This window comes from Odontesthes bonariensis, chromosome 2 (genome assembly GCF_027942865.1).
Source record: "Odontesthes bonariensis isolate fOdoBon6 chromosome 2, fOdoBon6.hap1, whole genome shotgun sequence".
NCBI classification, from domain to species: domain Eukaryota; kingdom Metazoa; phylum Chordata; class Actinopteri; order Atheriniformes; family Atherinopsidae; genus Odontesthes; species Odontesthes bonariensis.
Window position 1 is genome coordinate 20,070,113 of NC_134507.1, and position 26,390 is coordinate 20,096,502.

A 26,390-nucleotide genomic window follows, 5' to 3' on the forward strand; every position below is an offset into this window, starting at 1 on the left:
CGCTTCCAGAACAATTATTTGAAACAAGATTATCACATGATTTCCTCACATGGTAATGCCACAATACAGGCATGGAATCCAATCAAATGATTTGACACTACTAATAAGGTCTCCATTTGCAATTACCTTGGCCATAATAGCAGCGTAGGACTTATAGAGATTGTCACTTCCATGCTTACTGTGAACAAAAAAAAGGGAGACAATATTAGTGTATGTAAGGCTATGGTCAAATGCATTCTGGATATATCTGATCAGTGACAGGGTTTAAGCCATATATGATGCTTAAGATTATACTATTGAACATGTTTCCTAAACATGGCCTGGCTGATTTGATTACACCTCTATATTAAAGGGATAATCCGGAGTAAAATGCACTTTAGATCAATTTACGGGATGATTGGGAGTATATACGTTGAGTTGACATCAAAATCATGTCATTCGAATGTGTTTTGAGAATTTCGATTTGACCGTTTTTAGCCAAAAGTCGTTAGCCTGGAAGTGAGAGGGGCATATCGTTTCGCCGCTACAAAACGCTATTTTTATACCTCTTCTACAGCTCCAAACAACATAACACTTACGTGGTAGTGAGTAGAGGGTCCCTAAAGCCAAACCGAAGTGTCCCGAGGTCTTCATGTGGTCGGATATAGAGTCCAGAATAAATTTAATCAAGCCAGTACCTGCTCTTCTCAATCAGAGCCTCTTCCAACAACAGGACGCTACCTCACGCGAGACATCACGTCACGTGACTTTTAAAAATTCCAACCTGTTAGTAAGCTAGGCTTTGCTGTTGCATACAACTTCATTTCACTTTCGAAAGAAATACTGGACTATGTTTGTAAAAAAAACTAGGGCCCGACCGATATGTTTTTTTCAGGGCCGATACCGATAATTATGGAAATTGGAAGCCGATAACCGATATGTGCAACCGATAAATAGAAACATTATTCATGATAAATTAAAAATAGCACACACTGACACAAACTTTCATATCCATTAAGTCTTTTTAATTGTAAAATGAAAAGTGCTGGGAGTTGCCAGCAGCATTTGTAAAATGAAGCCAAACATAACTTAAATAAAATAATAATTATCAATAAAAAAAATAAATCACTCCCTGCTATGAGAATACTTGAATAAATGCTATTTTTATATTAAGAAGTAATAGAAAATGAACTGACTGAGAACTAAAAAGCAAGTGTAGGGAGCTGCTTATAGCATTTTTAAACAGTAAAATAAACATAAACATCCCTGTACAACTTTACAATGAACCATCTGAGTCGCGTCGCGTACGGCTTCATGAAGTTGTTCACCTAACACCATGGTTGTGTGGCGCAAGCCTGCTAGCTACTTGGTGGTGGTGTGACAGCCAGTCTGGCTACCCGTAACAAGATGTTACTCCAGATGTTTGAAACGCATCGACTGGCCAAAACTTAATTTTATTAAAGTTAATTAAGAGGGACATCACGACCAATCACCGTTGCTTCTAACGTGCTGGGTAACCAGTTGTTACGGAACAAGATAGGCTCTCACACCGGTAGGCTACCAAGTAGCTAGCAGGATTGCACTAACAAATGGTTAGTCTCAGGAACAAACACAAACACGTTTTATTTGGTCTTTATTGACCATAGCTTTCAGTCCACCTTTCGTGTAGAACTTCAGACACGTTCACGTTTCCATGTGGGGGTTTAAAAATGACTGTACACTATGCTGAGACTGCTTTATGGACAACCGTTTCAGTGAGGAGTATTCGCTGTAATTCTGGTTATCCTTACGTGAGCTAAAGGTTTGCGTTGTTACACAGATCAAATGGACCATTTTCACTAGTTGTATACACTAATAAAGATGTTGTGGTGCCGTGCTTTTGCAACGTTGGTGTGTTTGTGACTTATTGCAGGGGATAAGGCTTTGTATATGCTTACCTTGAAGGGAGTTTGTTCTCTGCTTCAAGTAGTACTGCCACCACTGTGGCCCCACTTGCGCCACGGCCGCCTTGAAACCGTTCGCAGCCTTGCGTGTTGATTGGTTGTATTCGGTGTGCCAAACAAATCAGATGCTGTGACGGGCGGGGCAATGCTCATGAACTCAAAGTGGCGAGAGCAGAGGACGCGTTCAGAACCAAACGGCTGCAAAATTGGTTGTGAAAATTATAAAAACTTATCGGGGGAAATTTATGGAAAGTATGGCCGATGTCGATATCCCCAAAATGCTAAATATCGGCCCGATATATCGGTGGGGCCTTTAAAAAACGGCAACGAAATTGTGAATTTCCAGATCGTGTTACTCCATACTCGGCAATCAACTCCTACGGACTCACGTGACGTGATGTCTCGCGTGAGGTAGCGTCCTGTTGACGGAAGAGGCTCTGATTGAGCAGCAGAGAAGAGCAGGTACTGGCTTGATTAAATTTATTCTGGACTCTATATCCGACCACATGAAGACCTCGGGACACTTCGGTTTGGCTTTAGGGACCCTCTACTCACTACCACGTAAGTGTTATGTTGTTTGGAGCTGTAGAAGAGGTATAAAAATAGCGTTTTGTAGCGGCGAAACGATATGCCCCTCTCACTTCCAGGCTAACGACTTTTGGCTAAAAACGGTCAAATCGAAATTCTCAAAACACATCCGAATGACATGATTTTGATGTCAACTCAACGTATATACTCCCAATCATCCCGTAAATTGATCTAAAGTGCATTTTACTCCGGATTATCCCTTTAACAGGAGTGCTTCCCAGAGAAGCCAATGGATTGACACCATGTTACACTCTCTCATGACACATCACAATGATATTCCTGAGACTAGTCAATCAAAGCATGCATGGGAAAAAAATAATAATAAATGGAAAGGAAAGGAAATCCTCAAAAATACTTCTTCTTGTATTTTGTTTTCATCGAGCAGAATGAAGCTGAAAAACAGCAGTGAAGATTTCTACAAGACTGATGTTGATGCATGACTGAGCTGAAATCGAATATACAATTGGTTTAAATGGTATTGGCTGTAATTAAAATGGGCCTATTGTAAAAAACCATCTCTGCACGGTGTACCTAAACTCAAGGCCCTTGAGGGACTTGAGTAACATTATAGATTCCTTGCTTTCAGATAACAATAGGTAAAGATATAGAACAAAAAAAAACACTTTGGCCATTTTGTATTGACTTTCCAGGGGATGGATTTGACTCGTAATAAAAGCAGACTGGAGGTTTTCACTGCATGTGATCTTTTATAATGAACACACACCTGCTCTCTGTCAGGGCGCTTCGACTGAAGAGTGTAATGAGTTGTAGGAGGGGATCGATCGGCTTGGCACCTTCTTCCACATCCTTTCCTTCCCCTTTGTCACCCTCACACGGTTTCATCACTCCCCCCTTCTGCAGTCCGGGGAAAAAGGGTAGAGCAAATGATGTGTGGCCTTAAATTATATTACAAACCGGCCGACTAGAATTTACAAATACGTTGTTTACTCCAATTCAAACTCACTGTATATAGAAAGATGCTTTGCATGATAATATTTATGTGCACTGTGAGGATACCAGCCATAATTAAGGGCTTCTGAAATATAGAAATGTTTACGTTTTTATACATTGTAAATGTTTGAATTGTCATAAAACAACGCTGCATGTTGTTCACAGTAGTGAGGTGGCTGCAAAATTTGAAAAACCAAAGCATTGCATATTTTGAAGAGAGAGCCAAGTTTTTTCTTTTGTAAGTTTCCGAATAAAAGTTTGACTAAAAACTTTTAGAAAGAGCCATTTCAATCATTTCCTATTGCAGCACAGCGATTTCACAAGTATAAAAACTGTTAAAGCTCTACAGAAAGGTATTAGTATTTAGTGTATTTGTGCTTCATCTACAGTGGCAACAAATATCTATGAAAACATATGAAGAAAACAAAGTTGTTAAAATAAAATGTGTATTTTACCTGTTAATTCTACATATAGGGCTGGCTTTCTCTTTTAAGTTACAATAATATCTTTAACTCTGATGGATGCCAACAGGCCTCCCGTTTTAACTCACAGCTAAATCCCCCACAAGCATCTCCTCAAAGCTGTGGTCTTCAGTTGATATCCAGGATTTATTGTAGCCTTGGAGAAATAGGTTGACAGCTCGGTGCCTGCAGGAGAGGAGGTGAGGGTGAAGAAATGTGAGGGAAAACTTAAAATAACAGCAAGCAGAAAATTATTTATTGACAGAAGAGCTTTCATTAGATCCATCAGTACTCGTTCCTCAAGAGCTCAAGGGTGATTGTTAAAATCGCCACAGAGTGCAGATGAAAGGCAATCATGAAAACAGACGTCAGCAATGTCTACAACTTTTCCCCAGACATAAATGGATGTTTAGAAAGAGGATAGTGAGGTGAGAATGTGCAAAACCTCACACATACTTTAGCCCATGAGTACGCAGAGCTTTATTGATTAGTTTAATGCATAAAGCCCCAGGTATTTTTACCTGGGTAAGTTGTAGAGGGGAGTCATCCGAAGGCAGGCCACCACTGCACGTTTCCTCTGTTTAGATAGGACCTTGTGCCATGCAGGTTTTTTACTTCTCTGTGGGTGTTCCACCTGAAAACCAAGAGACATTTAAAGTGCCCTTGACCCTAAAGTAACCTAACATGCTGTCGTAAATTAGGGCTTGGCTGACAGACAATACCATTGTCCCTTCCCAGTTACTGACCAACATTATAATGTGCTAATTAATAACAGTGTAAAAAAAGAGGCTGTATACTAGCAGCTGTGCAACATATGTAGTGCATGAAAATATCGTGCCATGACTGCAGTCCACAGTGGTGAAGCCAAACAGAAGTTGTTAGGAGGAGTCTATTCAAGAGCCATGGCTCAAGGCATGAACATATACACATACACAGGAGGACTGTATTAGCAAAAAAGTATGGTTTTACCACTGTAACAAACTGCAGGAAACCTGCTATTTAGTTAGCAAAGCTTTGAATTGAAATACAAACTGTGTCTGATCTGGTGTTGCTTTCATAATAAGCCACATGGTGCTATTTTATAAAAAATTCCATTTCGTTACAACTTCCCGTAAATATAAACATATGTAGACATCTAAACCTTTGAGCTTGACGAACAAGACAGGAGAGATTTGAGGTATTGTTGGGATGTCAATAACAAGACCCCTCAAATTCAATCAGAAGTTACGTGTTCTGTCATAGTTACAATGCAATTATATGTAAAAAAAAAAAAAAACTGCCACACATTTCCATAAAAAAAATAATGATCTTGACACTGCCGGATGTTGAGAAAGACAGTTCAGCAGCACTTATTGCTTCCTTCATTTCACTTGAGTTCACTTCACTAATCAAACCCAATTCTCTGCACACTGTCTAATGATTGAGGAGGATGGATGCACTCAGTGTCCTGCACTCAGAAGCCAGGGAGACTAAGAACATTGGGCCTTATGCAACAACCGTTCGTACGCACAGATTTGTTCTTGAGTCGTGCGTATGAGTGATTTAAGAGAATTTGTGCATTCACCAATGTTTTCGTATTTTACGTTTTCTTTCAGGTACGAACAGAATTTACGAGTGATCCAGACCTGTCGTAGGAGTAAAATAGTCCGCTGTTATTCCAATTAAGTTTGCTTGACTAATGGATTGTATATTTAATTACTTTGAAGCAAACATAAATAAATATATACATTATACCCCATAATGATGCTGACATTTTTATTCTGTTGGATTTAAATTATGTACTAATGGAAGGTTAATTTGACAAGGTCAATGGGAAGCGTAACCAGCAGCTAGCTTGCTACTTTTGACTGCACACATATACGCATCAAAGCACCCGTGCCGTTGTGGAGCGCACTATTGGTGAGCTGAAGGCCAGGTGGGTGTGCTCTATAGCCCAGAAAAGGCATGCCAGATTATTCTGGCATGCCTTATCGAGCGCATTTTTAAGCCATTTTCATATCAAACCATTTCTTATTTATTTCGGTGACATTACAAACTACAGGTGACACGGAATTAACAGCACTCGTAATTTCTTCCCATTTCTTCGCTTTAGCAGGTCCCGTAATCCCACTGCTGACACTACTAAAAATGACAGATTTTCCTTTCTAGATCTCTGAAAGCAGAACTTCAGTCTCAGAGCCCGTAAAGTTGTTCTTTTCGTGCCTTGATGCCATTCTCATGACTCAACACACAACACTTCCTGGCATAGGAGAGAGGAAGCGTAGCCTTATATGGTATTTTTTTGGGCGTGGAGAATGCAAATTTACTATCCTTGTGCACATGAACTTAAATACGCACGGGTGGTATTCATCATTTACGCAGGTCGTTTACACACTTTTTCCGAAGTTAAGAGCGTTTGTTGAAACTGACGTGGCATGTTCGTACGAGACCTTCATAGGAAAAAAGTAAGAGAAATTTAGAATAAAAATACGAAAATGTTCTTGCATGAGGCCCATTGGCTCTACTCAGAGTCTTAATCAGATTTTTTTCTTTATAGAATGAAAAAGCTCACCTGATCCAGATAATAAAGGACACGAGCTATTTTTAGAATCCTGTCAACAGTTCTTTGTGTGTCAGTCTTGTTCCCAAGCTGGTTTTCTGCATTAAGTATCTCCTGTCTGATTCTGTCCGATGCCTGTAAAAAACAGAGGAATGGCACATTTATTTTCTATTGTTTCAAAAGAAAGGCTACTGGAGAGGTCCTGTTTATTGGTCTATTGCAAACAGAAAATGAACAAGCACCTTCAGCAAGAAAACACATTTAGGAATAAATGCAAGAGTTTGGCATGCTGAAAAAAAAATTAAATAAATAAAGGTGTTCTAAATCTTGGTTTCCTAACTGCTTTTGATTTCCTGAATCATATCATCAAACAAGAAACATTAAAGACTTACTGCACACAATCTAACAGGAAACATCAGTTCATTCAACCAAAGGACGAACCAAAAACCATTCTAAACTAGGATAACATTTCCCATCAAAAAGTTTAATTTTGAAGATCAATTTTGATCGCTAACTTATGAATAAAATATATTTATTAACGGCTTATGCATGCAGAGCTGATACATGCATAATCTTGCATTAAGCAGTCTCATTAATGTCACGTTAATATCTCTGGTGAGGAATGAATCACTGAATGATATCATTAAAATGACAGCTTTGGATTTCACAGGCTAACAAAACAGTTTAATATACTGTATATAATATAGTTTAATATATGTTAAATACAAGTTAAATGCATTTCAGTAAAGGAAAAAAAACCACTCAGAATATTACTAAATGAAACAAATAAAAGGCCAAATAATCTTTAGTCATACAGTATTTTTTAAATACAGACAAATGTTTATAATACAAACAACAGAAATTATGTCACAGTCAATACCCGACTCTGAAGATGTCCAAGGCAGCTTAAAATATCCTCTCGAATCTCATCTTCATTATTTTTCTGGGAGGAAGAAACACTGTTAGCATTAGACACACAACTGTGTAGTGTAGATACATTAGGTTTGAATGTGTCAAAACCCAAATACCCTCAAAACCCTCAAAACTTTCCTTCTATTTATAACCATGTATATGAGTGTATGTGAACTTGTATGCACTTTTCTGACATCATCCCTTCATTTACTGTGGTTTTTGTATGATTGCATACGTGTGTGTATGCGTTTATGGCCATTTACATATGTATTTTTATGTCTATTTATGAGTGTATCATATGATTCTTGTTTTCTTATGTTTTGCTGAGTTTCCGTGTAATGTATTGAGCAATATAACTCAAATTTGCATCGTCATTCTAGTGAAAAATATCAATGTGCAATATTCTGTGCAAAGATCTTAATGCATTTACATTGAATAAAGCACATTTTCTGAGACGGGACTTGAATATGTTGATATCATCCTCATCTTCAACTGACCTGAGAGAAGCCGTCCTTAGCCAACACGATAAGACTTTGGTCACTTGGAAAACAAACCCTGAGGCCCACAGGGACCAGCCTCTTCATGGAAGCTACAATGAGAGAGGTGTGTATAGAATAACGATCCCCCTTCCTCTTCATCCTCCTCTTCTCAAGGTTGAACTGAGCAGCATGAAGCCATGAAGACATAAATGTTTTTGTTATTTCAACAGAACTACGAGTACTGTCAAAGCTAATAGAGATGCAGCTCAGGCAAATATGCACAACTCACCTTTGACATTTTGTCTTTGGAGACCAAGAAAGCCAAGTTGTTGATCTCATTTTGGACCACATAATTCTGTTCCTCCCATTTGAAATGCTGTTGTAAAAACACAAGTGAAGAGAATGTACAAGGTTTATGTACCAGAATATTCGCTTACATTTTTCTGTATTGGCAGGTGCATAAATAAATAACACTATGTGCCATTCTCACATGAGATTTGGCCCAGAATATGAAGACCTCCGCCACCATACTGAACAGCTGCTCAGCCTCAGGGATCGGATCTTTCAGCCATCTGGCTCTGAGACAAGACAGGACAAAACATATTAACATCAGAGAATTTACTCCTGGTGAAGCTGAGCCAAGCATCAAATGATAACTTCAATAACATTTTTTAAAAAATACATCTTTAAAAAAAAGTTTGCTTTCTCTGCATTTTGATTTTTTATATAAATTCACGACTAGCTGCTGAACTAATTCTAGAAAATATGATTTTTCTCAATGAATTACAATCTTATTATAATCTTATCGAATGGAAAATGTGTTGTTCTATAGATATCTCAAGGATTTTCAAGGCAATTATTACTGTAGGGGTAATATCTGTATGTGATAGTAAAATAGGTTTCATGTTCCACTGAGTCTGTAAATGCTTCAGTTTACTCTTGAAAGTTTTACCCCCAGAAGGAAACCATGCTTCTTCAAAACCTTAACCTCTCTTATTAAAAACTCACCGATTAGAAACCACAAATTGAATGAGGAGTGGATAGAAGGCATAGAGGTCTCGGACCAGCACTGTGTACTTCTCCTGTATCTGCAGCTCTTCTTCAGATGTACAACATCCTTCTGCTTTCATCTGCTCCTCCTCTAGCAAAACACATTCTGTCCTCTTCCTCAGTTTCTCCATCAGTGGTAGGAAGTGGCTCTTCAGCAGCTCAGTTTGTGTTTTGCATATGATTGGCTGAGAAAAAACTGAGATATGAATGGCAGAGATTATTAACATGCTTAACTGATTGGAAATCATTAAGCATATCCACACAACCAGCATGGCACTGTATATTATGGCAATACCTGCAAGCTGTTTCATCCAGTCCCCCTTGCTAGCACCCACATGGTTGTGGATGATGCGGAGGATGTAACCAATTAGATCACTAGCATGCTGAGGAATGACAGAGGTGAATACATGGCTTTCTGGCTGGCCTTCAGGGCCCCTGTGCCACCAGTGGGAAATGTAGCTGCACAACATGGGTAAAGTGACCTCTGCAACATGGATGAAGTGAGCCTGGTGAGCTCCAGCTCCAGCGCAGGCCAACTCCTCTGCTTCTCCCAGTGCCTGTCCCAAAGAAGGCAGGAGGGGACACATGTCCTCCACTTGATCTGGCAGTCCCTGATCTAATGGAGGAGGGAGCTTATTGACAGTGCCCTTGTGCCCTTTAACTGGACAAATGTAAAAATGTCAATGCTTTACCTTTTATCTCAGTGGCATTCATGGTATTGTAGATGGAATATGGGTTATTTGGGTTTAGGCTTGGTTCCAGAAAGCATACAGGAAAAGCCCCAGTCAGGGCTGCAAGACATGCACCCGCTGCTGATCTATGGCTGTATGGAAATGAAATGTTAGAACTCAGATTTCAACAACCGTATTTTGGACAGTATAGGCATAGGCCCAGTTCCATAGGCCCTTCCACAATCTGTTTTGTGGCAGTAAAGTTTCCCTTCTCTTTTGGGATCAAGCAGTATTGTCATGTAACAATACAAATGGCTCACATTCAACTCAGTGGAACGGCAAGATGACCACAGCTCGATGATTCCTCAAAGAGATGGGGCACCTTAAAATCAGCAAAACTGATAACTAAGGCCAAGGGGAGAAATTTGGATTTGGCTAAAACTGTTCAGCTCATATCTTATGAGGTAGCTGTTCTAGAACAAAAGCTTGTTACAATAACGACATTAGCATATATTTTTTTTTTAAATTATGTAGCAATACAAGCAGTACCCCTCCATGTAGAAGCTGCTACTGGTTCCAAGAGAGTAGAGGCTGTTCAAGATCCTATAACAGGACACCTGGATACCGTCAACTGGAAAGATAAGATAATGTTGAAAGCTGAGGAATTCCAAGTTTTCTCTCAAAAACAGCCAATGACACTGAGCTAGCTGAATGCCTGATGGTTCAGGTGATGAATGATACGTCGATGGTCAGGATGTTAGTGATGGAGACGATATGCTCCTGCTGCTCTGTTGCCATGACTGAAACTCTTAATGAGAACTGGTTTCAAAGACGAAAAAGGTCCCCAAATAATTTCAGGGGTGTGGATACCAGCTGTTCATCTAACTCCTAATCATACAGATGAGAGTAATGAAAAGACATGAGGCGGTTGCATGTTTGTTATGCTGAGATGCTATGCTAAGATAAGTAAAGGTGTCTTTACAAGCTGCATTTGGAATTGTGTGTTTATGGGTGTAAATAGAATCTTAAATATTTTAAGAATTTCTTCCAACAGCAAGGCCAACACAAGAGTAGTCCTTACCCAGGAGGTCCACTCCATCATTTTGGTTAGCAAGATGATGGAAAAGGGAAGTGAGGGTGGGTAGAAGAATGGATGTTGTGTAACTGAGAACCTTGGCTACTCCTCGAGCCAGCTGGCCTCTACTCTGAGGAACGGAGACCAAGGTTTCAGAAATTTTTTCCACAGTCATCTCTAAATCAGCAGCAGCTGCCTCAAAAAATGAATGCAGAGACGTCTGGATAGACTCTGTGGCTGACTTCATCAATGCCCTTGGAACAGAGGGTAAAAAACAAGAATGTATTTCCTTACAGAAAAGTCTGGATATGGCATGGTAAAATTAAAAATAATTAATCTAGACAAAAGTATATATTGTAAAAGGAACAATATCAATGAAAGATGTGGAAAATTTAAATTGAAAAACCTTTCATGCAGTGAAAGTTTTGGTTCGGGAAAATGAAACCAAGTAAACCGACTAAAATAACTTGCTAATAAATTCATCCGACTTAAGTCTTAATGATATCAATCTCTGCTGAGCCAAAATTGTTCTGACTGACGTCATGCTTCAGAGGCGTCCTTAGGGGGTTAAAGTGATATCCACCATAATTAGATATCATCAGTGTATCAGTAGCTGAATTACACCAGATACAGTGGTGCAAAACTGATAAAACTGCAGGCAGAGCTAAAAGACTTGGATTTAGGCAGTGTGACAGTAGTGCCATCTAGCTACCTGGCATCCAGAGCCTGCGCCAGGACACGAAGGCAGCTTGCAACTCCTGGGGTATCAGTACCTGAGAAGACATTTGTACCCAGTACATCATGAGTAAATCATGAGTGTAAATACACAGACAGACTTGAAAAGTAGGACCATAGTGAACAACTGATGTACAAGCAAAGCATAAAAACAAGTGAAACTGATTGAGGTTTTTTGTTGTTTTTTTCCACGCCATCCTTACCAATGAGTGAGATCCTGTGTCTTACTAGAGATGCAAGCTTGCAAAAGAGGCTAAATATTAGTAAGTAATGAGAGAAATGGGAAAATTATTACAAGGCACAAAATCAGAGGGTTGGCAGCACAGAATTATCAAATCAAATAAATAAAACTGCTCAATTACTATGTTTTGTGTTTGTATTAATCACATTGTTGTTCGATAACAACATAACAATAACAACTCAAGCACAAAACATGTAAAATAATTGCATTGTGCAATTTATTTTTTGGTTAGGGGTGACGCGTACCATGCAACCATCTCCTTTTCCTTTTTTAAGGCATGGCTTCTGTTGTCACTTGAGAAGAATGAGGCAGACAGGAAATACTGACGATGCTTTTTCACATATTGTTCCAAAAGAGGAAGGACAACCTGTGGAGCAATGGTGTAACAGCCAACAGTCACCTATCAAATAAGCATGTATTACATACATCTCCTTTGGATTTCTTCAAATTGTAAAATTAAATAAAACAACTATTTGACCACGTCACACACATTATCTGCCAGTTTGCCCCACTGACGCGACACATTTTAAACACTTGATGAGAAATCAGTTTCTACAATAATTCTTTTTTCAGGATTTCACCAAAACATCAAATGAGTGCTAAACACATCTGGAGGAAAATAGCTCAAATTATTTTATTTGATCCCCCATTTGAATTTGTCTGCTGAAATTTGTCTGAATCCCAAACTCCAAATTAACAAGACTCTCCTTCTTTGGCATTCATGGTTTTTGAAGGGAATCAAAGTATTAGGGGACCTGTATGATGATGATACTTTTAAATCCTTTGAGACACTCAAGCAAGAATATGATTTGTCACAGAACTAATTTTGGATGTGCCTACAGATGAGACACCTGCTTGATGGAGGCAGCAGCCTTCCAGACATAAACAGCATCATTTTGTTGTCAGACACAACATGTAAAGCATGCTGAAAATTTACAGACAGCTAAACAGAAAGAGAGACTAATTTAGAATATTCCAATATATGAATCCATGTGAGACTGTGACTGAGCGGGAGTTGCAGGGTGTAGAGATGAGAAGCATGACTGTTCACAGTCTTGGCTGGCTGGGTCTGACTCAGGGGGTCCCATCAATGAAAAATGAACCCATTTCATTGCTGCCAACTTGGAGGCAGAGAAGTGTGGGAGCCTTTAATCTATGTCCTGATGGCAATCGAAACGCCCACATGGATTTCAAAAATGGTTAAATAAATTATACGGCCACAAAGGGTTTTGCTTAGAGGGGTTGCCTGTGGCAACCATCTAACAAAACTAATTAGATGACATAAATGAGAAAAAAAAGGTTAATGAGAACAAATAAAAGGCCAATGGAAAAATTTAATTGAGGGGAGCTAAATCAATGTCAGAGATTTCTTATCACTTAGTAGACTTTGACTGGGTTTAGATTTGCATTTGAGATGAGGCAAACCTTCTGAAAAAAAATGACTGGTTGTTGGTCTGGAGCCCTCTCTCCTTTAGAAATCTGACCTCTGGCTTGTATCACCTCTGAAAAGAAGGTAAAGAATGATAAATAAAAATAAAAAAAGTATACATAACAGCATATACAGTGAAGTGTTTCAATGTAATTATTACATTCAGATATTACCTGAACTGCACAAATCAAAACGACCCTGGAGCAAACTTAAAGAATGAAGAATGAGGAGACAGTTCCTTAATGTTCATTAATAAACTGTGAAGATTCAAAGCCCAGGCTTTTTACAGTATGCTGTAATCATACAGTACCACAAAGGGTGGTCACAAGTTGATCGAATATATTGCAAACGTACTTGTACATTTTTCATTTTTCATTCCTCATTCTTATTTTTTTGCAAACTATCTTGTTACCGAGCTTCAACATGTTTTCTTGGGCCTCCTCAGTGTGAGACAGCAACCGTTGCAGCAGAGTGTGTCCAAAGCAGTTAGCCGTGGCTGGAAAGTCCATCTCCACAGTCTTTCGATCCCTGCAGAGGGAGTGCATTCAAACAGGACTATAACTGAGCACGTACATTTAATACTTCATAATCTGAACCGTGTGCTTTATTACAAAAAAGTATGTGTGTACAAGAATTCCAGTGCAGTGTTGCAGTAGGGGGAAAAGAGTCAATTCATTCATCTGATGCAGTTGTAGTGATTTAATTCAGCTTGTGACCTGTACAAGAGGGTGCCAGGAAAACAGAGTCTGTGATGTGATTGCTATTGTACCTGCTGCACAGTATTTTTAGGAGAGCAATACATAAAAATGGAACACCTTGCTTCTTTCCATTTCACACTCAATCATAAGCTTATTCTGTACAGAACTCACCGCCACACAGTGTAGCCATTGAGCAGAAGGAACCTGAGTATATCCTGGGCTCTTTCTCTAAACTTGGCCTTCTCCTTGGCAGTAAGGGTATCGTAGGGTACCAGCACTGAATGGCTACTCCCTCCTGAGAATGCAAATGGGTCAAAAGCAAAGAAGCTTCAATAGCCCTTCAGTGATTCCTGAGAGGAGAGGAGATTACAGGGACATTGTGGTTATTTTGAAGTGGTGCTGTGTGAAGTACTTATGAGGAGTCATTGCTTACTTGTTGTAGAAAGCAATAAGAGCACTCTTAGTTGGAGAAACAGGAAGGGGAGCTGATAGTTGTCAAGCAAGCAGCAGCTCAAAACAGGAACAGGAGAAAAGGGATTTTTTTTCATCTTCCAAAGCAACACGATTATGGATTTTCATTCCACTTCACCTTAACTTTTGGCAGGTATTTACATTGGCACTGTATTTTCCTCAACTGAAGAATGGCCATGTTGCATAGATAATACACAGCTACTACACAAGCAATGAATGACCAGCAACACGAGGTTCACGGGTTGAGAAAATATTCTGCCGAAGAAAACAACTATCTGTTGCAAAGGTTTATGAGGTTTGACTCGTTTTAGATCAGATTAGTCCGAAAAAAAATAAATAAATCACTATTTTCCTGTTCCCCATCAGAGTAGCTCTTAGCTTGGTTACCCCATCAGAATTCCTCTCCATTTCATCAAACTGGGAGTGCTCTGTCGGCTGTCTTCTGTAGGCAAGATACTGACTAATAAGTATTTCACACGATCCCACTTCAAAAAACAAAAAAAGTCAAATATCTTTATGATAATATCAAAGGCCATGATTTACCTTTACTCTCAAGTTCAAATTTCTTCGTCTTAGCCCAGGCATTATGGTAGTTTTCAGCCAATTGTTCAGCCATAGCCTGGAGACAAGAATATTATTTTGCTAAACAAAACAAGGTATACATTTCTTTTCAAAAAACAGAACTTGCAAAAGGGTAAACATTACCCGTTCTGCAGATCTTAAAGTAGAATTAAAGCAGGACCTAATTTCAAAGAGATTTTAAATTGAATAAATGGCAACTGATACGTTTAGAGCTTACACACTGGTCCCATGATAAGGTGATGCTACTCATGTCAAACGGTTTAGGGCTGAAGGTTGATGCTCCTTCAAAAGACAGCTAAGACAGACAACAAACGGCTGGTTACTTACAAGAAACATGAGGTTAAATAAATGTGGCCTAGGGGTACACACACCTGTCCAGACTGGGAGACCCTGCGAGTACAGGTATGCAAGCCAAATGCATCTCCCTCTTTGGTCCTCTCTATGGTCCAACCAAAGGCCAGCATACTCTTTATTGTCTCTTTTATTGCCCAACGATATGCCTCCTTGTCCTGGTTTAGCACATAAATAAAATAGCAACTCTAATACATACAAACCCTCTTTTAAAACTAAAATCAGTGGTCATTAAATGACAGCCACAGAGCAAGACACATTTAAACTTAAAAAAAAGTTTTGTAATGATGGCAGGGGGTTAATAACTGGAAAAACCCCGAACAGCATAAATTTATATTTTATACTACATGCACCACATATTGTATGCAAGTGCCTCTGGGTTATTCAGTTCAACACTTTCATTATTGAAGTACATTTGTATATATGACACACCATAAAAACTGACTTATCAATCTACCTTCTCAGCTAGAGCCCTGTATGGCTTGAGGAGAGGGTGAACTTTGGTGGTCTCACACAGCTGCTCCCCATGAACCCAGCCATTGGCAAACTGTCAGACATAACAGATTCATTAAAAAATAATACAAAACTGAAGTTTTGACAAAGTAAGTTTTAGTAAAAAGTTATTTCAGAAATCTATTTATAAGTTGTTCAGTGCAGTCTATAATGTCAACTCTTAGCTTATTACTAAATCTAACACACTGTTTAGCTCTGAAGAATAGTAACTGAGATATTACCTTGTCAAGAGACCACTTCTCATGAGTATGCTCTGCATACTTGTGCACAACAAACTCCAGTCTCTCTGGCACAGACATACTAATGCAAGGGTAAGATACAATACAGTATTTAGTCCTATTACACAGCAACAAGTCTGATGGCAATTGCACGTTATGACTGTCAAAGCACAATTAAAATGTTTGTAATCACATGCTGTGTTAATTTGGTCTAACAAATCTGAGCTTTTACTTCTAAAGTAGGTCAGGTTTCCTTAAAAATATCTTATAATTAACATGATATCTCTCATCTGCGGATAATGAAGATTTATGGTCTCTGGTTTCTGGTCTCTTACATGGATATATCTACAGGTTGGGGGTCGAAGTGTCCATCTGTGTCCATGGAAGATTTTCTGTCCATTTCAGACAAACAGCTTGGGTCCACATGGTCAGGAGGTAAAGCATTGGAAACTGCAACAAGACACTGCACACACAGCCCAAACAACTGAGGCATGTAGGGCTTCAGTCAGACAGTTTGGAAAGGAAGGGAAGAAGAGAAAGAACAGGGTGAGGTCCGACTACAGAGGAAAGACAATATAATGGAAAATAGGTTTAACTTAGTTAAACACAGATAGAATGTTTGGATCTGAAAGAACTTTTTTCATCTTATTTTACCATCGGTGAAACTTTGGGGGAAAACACATATTTGTGACTATATAGGTAATACGTAATAAGAACACTTATTAGAAACTGATCAGTTATCAGATTTCTTCCACCTATCAACCCCTTGACTGGAGTTTGGTATATTGCAGAACAGGCATACACATGCACAACACCATTAAAGGGAAAGTTCACCCTCAAATCAAATCTACATATTTTTCCTTTTGCCTGTGGGGCCGTTTATCTATTTGGGCTGTGTTGGTCTGCTAATGAAGGCAATTTATTTAACTTGTGTTTATTAAGCTTTCGATTTCATAAACCTTTAAATACTTCTTCTAATGAGGCCTGTCAAATTCACATATTGGTGTGCAAAAGTAGGTCTACATCATGTAGCAATTAAGACATGTGGCCAAGAGTCCCATTTCTACACCTAAAATTTAGCTTCAACTCCTGTAACTTAATACGAGAAATTTCTCATGTTGTCGAGAAAAAAAGTCAAAATGGCAACACGCTTTTTAACACTGTTGTAAATGCAGAGCAGGATACATAGCTAACATAATTAGATAACAAATTGTCATAGTTTTCCTCATCAGTGCACTATCACTTAAATAAATGATAAGTTGAGCTTTAACCAATTTACAGTATAGTACAAAAAATACCACACATCTAAGCTAGAATGCAAATCGTATGGTATAATAATAGCTTTCAAACTTTTCACTTTGTTCTGAGTCATTCAGGTAAGCATATTTATTGTGTGCTTACTGTGAACTGAGAGAGCATTCATTTATTGATTAGTCCTCTCACAAATCTCCAACTAGTCAGTTTTAGAGTCAAGAGGTTTCATTCCAGCATATGAATAATTGACATTCTCAAGAGTGTTACATCTCCCTCCACTCAGGTTTTCCAAATACGCTAAAGGGGAACTTTAGAAGTGCATTTTTGTGTTTCCCCTGAAATAAAATTTGACCATGTTTTTCCACAGAGGAGAGCTGATAAATTAATGAACAGATAACTTTGAAGAGAAAAAAATATTAATGTCTTTGCAGGTTTTGGCCACCTTTTTGGTGCTAAAATAAAATATTATTTTAATTTAAATTCATTTCTATACCATATCATTATCTAAATATGCATTCAGGATGCTTACCTCCTTTGCTAAGGCCTTAAACACTCCCCAGAACAACTTTCTTGATAAGTGGAGTTCTTCCTCAGAAGCCAAAGTCTGGTCACCCTGCCCACAAGCCTGGGAGTAGTACTTACACCTCTGCTCAAAATGATTGGACAAGAGCTGAAAGATGAAAGAGATGATCAAAATATATGGGGGGGGGGGGGGGGGGTAACATGGGCAACTAATTTATATAAACTGTAATCGAGTCCAATTTAAGTTTCCACCTTCAGCGGCAATTCACTGTAGTCTGTGAGATGGAGAACATCAAAGACAAGCCGGCGAAGAAGAGGCTGCATCATAGATGGCTGGAGTTTACTGGGGATATCAAAGAATGCAGAATTAATCACATAAAATCCAATTCCATCCCCGAAACAAACACACGCAATGACAAAATGAATAATCGTAATAACCATATCTCTGAAGAGAGACAAAAATATTTTTAGCCGGACAAGAAGCTAATTAATTCAACATGTTTATTACATTTTCTATCTGAATTGTGAAAAACAGACTTCACAGTGACTAATTAAATATAATGACTGGATTCATGGTGGGCCACATGGGAAGGGGGTAACGTTTCCAGAAAGAGTTGAAGGATCTAACAAATCCATTATGAGAAAGGGAGGATTTATGGTCAAAATGTACTGTTATGTTTAGATTGTTTTATCTGGTGGTGTTTTTTTTTTACCGCATTATGAGATCGATGGAAAAAAGGTAACAGAATAATTCCTAATTGACAAGCAGGGGGGGGGGGGGGGGGTATATTCACGGGGGAACTACATAATTATTCTTCAAAATGTTATAAGGTTTCATGACTTGAGAAGGAAGTGTCCCACCACAGTTATATCACATGGTGTGACCTGATGCGCTTCAGCCACAGCAGTGGCTCTTGCTTTGTCATTCAAGCTTAAGACCCTACCTGCAAAAAGCCAGCAAACAATCTTCAGTAGTGTCTCTCTGAGCTTTGGTCAAGCTAAGAGCCCTTGAGAGTTGGTAGACTGCCTGGATGAGAGAATCAACCAGCAAAATATGATCCTCTAAATCATGGAACAGAGCTGAATATTTGATGAGAAGGGGAAGGACAGTTGTGCACAAGTATCTATTGAGGGCCAGGGCCATATCAGTGGATCCTAGTTCAGCCTGCAATAAAAAGGAGAGGTTGTGTTGACAGGGGGTCCCAAAGAGAACCTAAAGAGATAAACTAAATTTGAGATTTAGCAACAGGCATAACTGAAAACATCATGTTTCCCCATGTTAGATATAAATAATGTGTTTTCTATACATTTAAAGGTTTGATCAGTTACTACATCACAAGTCACTCCTCTAATACTACAGAAAAATTCTCAAGCAGCTGAAAAGAGCAACAAAAACACTCACAGTATCAAGAGAGACAGCTGCCTGAAGATCAGGCAGAAAGCCGACTTCTAAAAGGTGAAGAAGAAAACTCTGATTCTCAATGCCATAAACCCGATCCAGGAACAAAACCATTGCTGCCTTGTGGTCTGGGCAGAACACTGTAGATAGGTCTGGCTCCACCAACAAACCATCTAGACAAACAAAAGAATATCGCTTTGAGCTCATGCCTAATCTCCTAATAACTCGTAATGGTAATTTCATCGTACACATCGATTCGGCTTCTGAAGAGATCATTTTCTGCACAAGGTTCCGTATCCCTCAAAACTCCACCATTTCCCCTATGTAGATTTAATATTTAAAGACAACAAAATGAGCTAGATTAAATTAAATTGAATTAAATCACATAGGAAAGGATAAAACGTATAGCGCAGGTCATTTCTTATTACAAACTAGTGAGGTAAGATTGGCAGATTGGATCCATTTAACCTTTAGATACTGATGGTAGTTGAAAAGAGATGCTGATGACTCCTTCAAGATCCTGAACAGGGATGAGTGACCTCAGAATGGCCCTGATGCGGATGGCTTCTCCTTTGCCTCCTTGAATTAACTGGATGACAAATTAAAAAAGGAAACATCAGTTAGTCTTTTGAAGTTTCACGCTAATACAATATTACAGGAGAATTGACATGTATCATTGTCGTATGCTAATGTAGTATCTTCACTGTTAATGGTGTATAATACTTATATAAATAATAATGAGTTATGATCCCTTTTTGCTTTATTGTTTTGTTTTTTTTAAATCTTGTGTTCCTCCTGAAAGGATTTTTTGTGAAGCACTATGGACGGCATTCTTTTATCTTTCCTGTGCACTTTTAAGAGTCACTGCAACATACTGGTGAGGAAAATTATAAATCCTGGCATGAGATAGATATTTTTAGACTCCTTTTCTAACAGTCAGTTACACATGCTCACAATCCCATTTGGGCTTAAGAAGCTGACATAATGGACACTGCTACAATATAGGGAAGATTTTCCAAGCTTAGGCATCATGTAAGATCTATATAAATAGCAATAAAAGAACTGTGCATTGGCTGATATTTCCACATACAGTACTGTGCAAAAGTCTTGAGCCGCCCAACATTTCTTTGTATTTTGCCTCCAAGGAGACAGACTTTCTCGCCATCTATAACCCATTAAGATCTAAAGCTTTGTTTAAAACAGCTTTCGATGTCGTGAGAATTTTTTGGAAACCTTAACTTAAAAAAAGCTTTTATTCTATACTAGTGGATTTGCCCTCATGTTGCTGCCACACATATGCTGCTCCAGGCCATAAAGGGTTGAAGCAGTTTTCAGCAATATTCCTTCAGGCTTTCCAAAGGTCTGTTACAGTTTTTCTTTGGACATTGGATACTTTATCACTCATTTTTGTCAGGGGCTTGTACGTGACCACTTTGAGAGGAAGGCACTTTTTTGTTAAACAACTTAACACTGATCTATGAATCATACAAGCATAAAAAACACCAAAGATGAACCAGTGATGTGTTAAACTGTATTATAGCATATATCGCACAACTTATCTTTTAATGTGAACAAAAATTAATTCTGGTCACAGGTTGATGGTGAAAATAAACTGCACCAAACAGCTTTGACTTTTATATCAGATTTGCTATAAATTCACAGTACTTTGACACAATATACTGAATTTGTAAATACTTGCTCATCCTTACTTATTATTATGAGTCAACATGAAAGCAAAAATTCAGCATTACATTTTTCACAGTACCACCTGTAAGCCAGTACGATGAACAACGACCCAACAAAGCTATCATAATGGTCAGCTCAAGGAAAAACTCACGTGCATCTCTGGAGCGCAGCACCCCAGCAAGTCAATAAGGGCAGAGTAGAAGGTCATGATGGCGTGCCCCATGTGAATGAGGTCATCATCATTGTCCTGGACGCAATCTCTGTTACAGCAATCAATTATATTAGCAAAATGGATTTTATGAGAGGCGAACAATTTGTCTTGATTTGAAAAAAAAAAAAAAAAATGAAAGGAGCCTTTCCAGTAAAATAGATATTCAGGACAGCGTGTGTGTGAAAAACTGTTGACATCTGATTCACTTTCAGATCTTACATTATCTGTTTGCGTGTATATAATACTGACAGTGTTCTGTTGGACTGGTGAGTGGGCAAAGGTCCATCCATCGAAGGGTCCTCAGAGATCTTGATGGCTTCCTCCATGGCTGCTAAGAGTCCATTTCCCCCATCTCCTCTCAGAGCAGGGCCAAAACACTCAGGCCGGCGAATCAACAACCTCAACACCACGTAAGCATTCTCCTCTACGCTTTCACCTGCGGTCAAGAAGAGCAGAGCATATGAATATAAAACTCAGATGACATTGTGAATTGTGTGTGGGAAAACAGTTTGAGTTTGCAATCTCAATATCTTCAATTTGTATTCTGTATCCCCCAACTCTACCGAAAGAAGATTCTCACTGAGTTTGTTGGATAGGAAACTGATGAACTGAGAGAAGTAAGAAGATGAAAGCATATTAATTTCTACTGATGAGGCGAAGGGTAAATAAATGAGTGGCATGCACTACAAAAAGCCAAAGTTTGGCTTAACTGTAAACACACTCATGGGCAATTTGTACAAATCAGTATTGGACGCTGCCTTAGAATGTGGAAAATAAATTGCAGAGTGAATTACTTCTACTGCAAATAGTTACGTTAATTGGGTACATTAAATAATGCAAGTCATTTTTAACTTTGTATTTTGCTCCAAGCACTGCAGCAAATATCCTTGAGGTCCAACAACAATAAACTCTATGAAAACTGTACAAATCAAAAGTATAACTAAATGCATAAAGACATAAATATTACAGTTGGCTGGAATCATCAAAGTAATATTCTATTTCATTATCTACAGAGGTGGGAAGCTTATTTTTCATATTCCTTTGAATCATTATCTAAATGTACCATTGCAAAATACAGCAAAACGTAGAAAATCCAGATAACGTTCTCCCTCCACAGGGTTCCATCCAATATCAGTATAGCCTTTTGCCACCAGCATCGGACAGCTCTGGAGACCACAACCAGCCAGGTACTGAACCACCTGGATAGGACATGACAATATATCATCAGAAACTGTGCCTGTGCTGTTGTCATCTGCACCCTAGCTTTAGCATAATTAGACATAAACAAAGCAATTTGAATATGCAGTGATCATTTTTTCTAAGATTTCTAGTCAGTTAAAGATTCTCACCTTCTCCAAGTCAGGTTCCCTCAGTGCTAAAGCCAGTTCATTGTTATCCATCACAGAGGCTGCTGCCACATCTAAGGGAGTGGATCCACGCATGGAAGGTGAGGCTACAGGACAAAGGCATAAAATCATATAAACACAAATAAATTATGCATAATGTCAGGTTATTGGTGTTTTTGTCCGATCAAAGGAACATGATTGTAACATATTAAGCATGGTTGAAAAGCCCCTAAATTAACATGGACATAATGAAAATAAATGACGTAATTTACCCAGCCCAACACTGCTGTTTTCCAGTAAGTAGCTGAGGTGGTCAAACAGCGCTCCCTGGTTGTGACGGCTGATCCGACAAAAGTAACACAGGAATCGGCAGCAGCTGGCCACCATCTTGGGAAAAGTGATCACCTAACAGGAGTAAATAAAGTAAAGCAAAGTGAAAGGGGGTAGATCCTCCACTAATGACACATGTGATAATGTAAACTTTAGCTTCTACCATCAAAATATGGATTAACTAATAAATAGGTGTGCAAAATCAGACGATATGCTTCTATTTTTACTTTTTATCTACCTTACTGCATACAAACTTTGATTAATCCTCACCTTTGACTCTCCTTCTCCAAGAACATTAACCATCACCTCCATCACAGTTTCATGCATTCCCAATGCCCTCATTAAGTTCGGGTGCTGATAGAAAACTTTGTTATTCATGATGTCTCTGTGTTTATACCAAAAAAAAAAAAGACAAAAACTGTAAGAATACTTTCCACACCAGAGTATATAATGATGCATATGTGTTGACAAAATACTCAAAATAAGCAATCAAAGAAGATCACAAGAGGTGTCAAAGGAAGCAGATAATTAATGCACTAACAATCTCGACCTACCCAAGTCTACCGATCATGAGCTTCTCTTCTTCTTTACCCATGCGGACACTGAGGAGAGAACGGATTTGGCCTAAGGAGGACAATAGAGCCATAGTGTCCTCCACTGAAGACTGGCTGATCGTATATGTCTTTGAGAGCGGTTCCTCCATCTGGCCCCCGAGGCCCTGATACTGGTGATGCAACAACGAGAAGACGGCCCCAACCAATTCAGGGTCTACCATCTCGCTCTCTTGAGCCCAGCGCACCATTGTCTCAAAAATCAGCTTTGTCAGGGACTCTGTAAACAAACAAGCATGTGACGGAGAAGTACAACACTAAGACCCTTGTCTTAAAAAAAATAATAAAAAACTGTTTTGATTATATTTTATCAGAATTCTATTGGAAAATAACAATATTTTTTTGGACCCGTTAGATGGGATGCATCACTGGTCTTATTTAATAAAACATATCTAAATGCAGGTTTAAACTACTCATTCAAAAAAAAACACAGTCATGCATTAAAAACAATTGTATACATGTATACAGTTTGATCTTGGACATGCATATGTTTTCCAGGTAAATAACAAAATAAAGTGAAACAAAACAACCCAAGCTCACTGGGACTGTGAGATCTGTACTCCTCCGTTTCTGTGGATCTCTTTTTAAGTCCAGTGACTTTCCCCACTACACTGAGAAGTCGATCTTTTAAGGACATCTTAGCATCATCTTCATCCTCAGACTCACTGTCCAATTCAATGCCTGTACAATGTGACAGCACAATAAGATGAGATTTCCTAAGTAACAATTATGTTAAAGGGATATGCCACCCCCAGGCCAAATTAAGTGTATCCCCGCATTCCCGATACATAAATAAGTGTGTGGGAGCGTTTTCCTGGCGACCCAGGCATTGTCCGAATCTCACAGCACTGACCACTGCTTGGTTGCACGTAATACATACATGCTAGCGTCGCCAGCGTCGCCAATCGAAATATTTCGCCCAACGTGAATTCATTTACTTGATTTACCTTCTAATTACTGTGTGAGTGGTGTACTTTCACGCAAGGCTTGGTTTGCTCATGTCGGTTTGGGAACTAGTTTCCAGTGCGGAAAACACAGCCGAAGCACACTCCCCGCTACGTCATTGGGAACCCCCCCCCCCGACTTTCTCAAACAAACCAGTGTGAAACAACCGGGGGGGGGGGTTCCCAATGACGTAGCGGGGAGTGTGCTTCGGCTGTGTTTTCCTTGCGTGTTGTTTACACAGTCATTTGCACTCGATGTGAAAGTACACCACTCACACAGTAATTAGAAGGTAAATCAAGTAAATTAATTCACGTTGGGCGAAATATTTCGATTGGCGACGCTGGCGACGCTAACATGTATGTATTACGCGCAACCAAGCAGTGGTCAGTGCTGTGAGATTCGGACAATGCCTGGGTCGCCAGGAAAACGCTCCCACACACTTATTTATGTCTCGGGAATGCGGGGATACACTTAATTTGGCCTGGGGGTGGCATATCCCTTTAAGTACCACCTCTGAATTTGAAGGTTCCCTGACTCAGTGAAAATGAATACTAAATAAGTGAAAGATTAGCCATGTTCTCACTGCAGTGTGTCTTCAGGAGGTTGTGGAAGTCTTGCAGGAGCTGTTGGATTTCAGCTGGACATGGGCAGTTTTCTTCCTGCTCATCTTCTCTGAAGCTCAGCAACATATTGATCTTTTCAAAGGTCAAAAATTACACAAGAATATTTCAACAAATACCAAAGGTATCATGAGAGCAATAGTGACTCAGCATTTCAGATTCTAGTTTTTTTTTTTTTTTTCTGTTAGAGTTCAAAAGTTTGAGAAAATAGCACAAACAAAGCTAAGAATTTCTCAACCTTAATGAAGTTATTTCATATTCACAATGCCGTTTAAGTCCATTCAACCTGTTCTTGTGGAGGTAAGCGGAACTCCTTGGTCTTGCGAGCAGTGAGCGCTGCGGACATGTTGAGTGCCTGCATGACCTGATTGTAGCGAAAACGTTGGTTGTCCTGTAGCTGATGCACAAAGTTGTCAGAGAACGCAATTACAGCTTCTACCCTGTGGCGCACCTGGCAATCGCACAGGAAGGACAGCAGATGGCAGAGCTAGAAATAGAAATATATAAAATATTCCCTTATGATTCATTTTTACCTGCTTGTGGAAACATAACAGCATAGCATCTGTTTATAAGTCAAAATCGTATACAAGGAAGAAGGAAAAGGAACATATCAAAAATAGCTTCACCTCAAGTTTGACAGCTTCTGGAACTTTCATTTGAAGAAGTCCTTGTTTAATCATGTCATCTTCCTTCTCTATCCCTTTTTGCTCTTCTTCATCATTGCTTGCTTCATCCTCTTCCTCCTCCCTAAGGGGAGCGCTTAAGGAGAAAACACTTGGTTCCATCAGCCAAAGAACCTTCCCAAGGTCCTCATCCTCTAACACCCCCATAACCAAGAGGCTGTGCAACAGTCTTAAAAGAGGAGCAAGCAGAAGTTCAACATTGCCTCCTGCAGGATCCCTCACAGCTTGACCCACAGCTGAAACTCCAGAAGTGAGCATCACCACCGTCAGACTCTTCAATATGTCCAGAGGGATTTCTGGGCTGTATGCACAGGTTATTTCAACTACACCCTCTCCTTCCATCCCATCACCCCTGACAAAACAAGGAGATGAAAATTGTATCTTTGGTTTAAGGGATGTGCAACGACTAGGGCTGGGAATTCCCTCTGCAGGAAAGCCATTAACAGGACTGAGATAAAGAGAGATTTCTCTGGTTTGGTCAGTCATTGGAACGATGTATTCATGGTTCATCATGAGACATGCTGTGGTGTGACTGCTTAGGTAAACCTAAAGGACAAAAACAGTAAATATTCATTGATGGATTCTCCAAATAGCCACATTTGCTCACTCAATTCATGTTATTTAAAAAGTCATGAACTTCAAAAAGCAGGCACCTGAATAAGCAGCTGATAATATGCAGAGCGGAGCAGGCCAGGGAGGTGTGGATTCTGAATAGCATAAAAGAACTGAGACTGGTCAACATGACTGCAGAGGGCATGGCAAACTCTGTAGTTCCCAAGTGCACATAATGAGCAGTAGAGAAGGAGAGTATTGTGGTGAAATGTGAAGAGGTCATCAAGTTCTGACAGTTCCAAAATGTCAACAGACCTACGAGAATGTCATCAAAAAGAAAAGACA

General features: G+C 39.2%; 1 protein-coding gene across 1 annotated transcript in view; it reads right to left on the reverse strand.

Annotated features, from left to right (window-relative positions):
* ryr2b (ryanodine receptor 2b (cardiac)) overlaps positions 1-26,390 on the reverse strand; it is a 66,580-nt gene that overhangs the window by 18,699 nt on the left and 21,491 nt on the right. The window contains exons 36-78 of the mRNA XM_075478503.1: positions 26,147-26,360; positions 25,437-26,039; positions 25,097-25,297; positions 24,774-24,885; positions 23,786-23,926; positions 23,189-23,465; positions 22,905-23,019; positions 22,577-22,709; positions 22,308-22,411; positions 22,022-22,157; positions 21,208-21,394; positions 20,899-21,007; positions 19,530-19,650; positions 19,065-19,234; positions 18,607-18,827; positions 17,915-18,005; positions 17,670-17,810; positions 16,222-16,385; positions 15,890-15,968; positions 15,613-15,702; positions 15,176-15,313; positions 15,022-15,099; positions 14,766-14,841; positions 13,923-14,046; positions 13,466-13,581; positions 13,050-13,126; positions 11,870-11,991; positions 11,587-11,636; positions 11,361-11,421; positions 10,655-10,902; positions 10,123-10,204; positions 9,595-9,725; positions 9,198-9,518; positions 8,861-9,098; positions 8,343-8,430; positions 8,142-8,228; positions 7,871-8,032; positions 7,342-7,404; positions 6,474-6,596; positions 4,444-4,556; positions 4,012-4,108; positions 3,235-3,365; positions 127-178 (exon numbers count right to left, since the gene is read on the reverse strand). Coding sequence (XP_075334618.1) covers positions 127-178; positions 3,235-3,365; positions 4,012-4,108; positions 4,444-4,556; positions 6,474-6,596; positions 7,342-7,404; positions 7,871-8,032; positions 8,142-8,228; positions 8,343-8,430; positions 8,861-9,098; positions 9,198-9,518; positions 9,595-9,725; positions 10,123-10,204; positions 10,655-10,902; positions 11,361-11,421; positions 11,587-11,636; positions 11,870-11,991; positions 13,050-13,126; positions 13,466-13,581; positions 13,923-14,046; positions 14,766-14,841; positions 15,022-15,099; positions 15,176-15,313; positions 15,613-15,702; positions 15,890-15,968; positions 16,222-16,385; positions 17,670-17,810; positions 17,915-18,005; positions 18,607-18,827; positions 19,065-19,234; positions 19,530-19,650; positions 20,899-21,007; positions 21,208-21,394; positions 22,022-22,157; positions 22,308-22,411; positions 22,577-22,709; positions 22,905-23,019; positions 23,189-23,465; positions 23,786-23,926; positions 24,774-24,885; positions 25,097-25,297; positions 25,437-26,039; positions 26,147-26,360 — 6,187 coding nt within the window. The remainder of the gene's footprint in view (positions 1-126; positions 179-3,234; positions 3,366-4,011; positions 4,109-4,443; positions 4,557-6,473; positions 6,597-7,341; positions 7,405-7,870; positions 8,033-8,141; positions 8,229-8,342; positions 8,431-8,860; positions 9,099-9,197; positions 9,519-9,594; positions 9,726-10,122; positions 10,205-10,654; positions 10,903-11,360; positions 11,422-11,586; positions 11,637-11,869; positions 11,992-13,049; positions 13,127-13,465; positions 13,582-13,922; positions 14,047-14,765; positions 14,842-15,021; positions 15,100-15,175; positions 15,314-15,612; positions 15,703-15,889; positions 15,969-16,221; positions 16,386-17,669; positions 17,811-17,914; positions 18,006-18,606; positions 18,828-19,064; positions 19,235-19,529; positions 19,651-20,898; positions 21,008-21,207; positions 21,395-22,021; positions 22,158-22,307; positions 22,412-22,576; positions 22,710-22,904; positions 23,020-23,188; positions 23,466-23,785; positions 23,927-24,773; positions 24,886-25,096; positions 25,298-25,436; positions 26,040-26,146; positions 26,361-26,390) is intronic.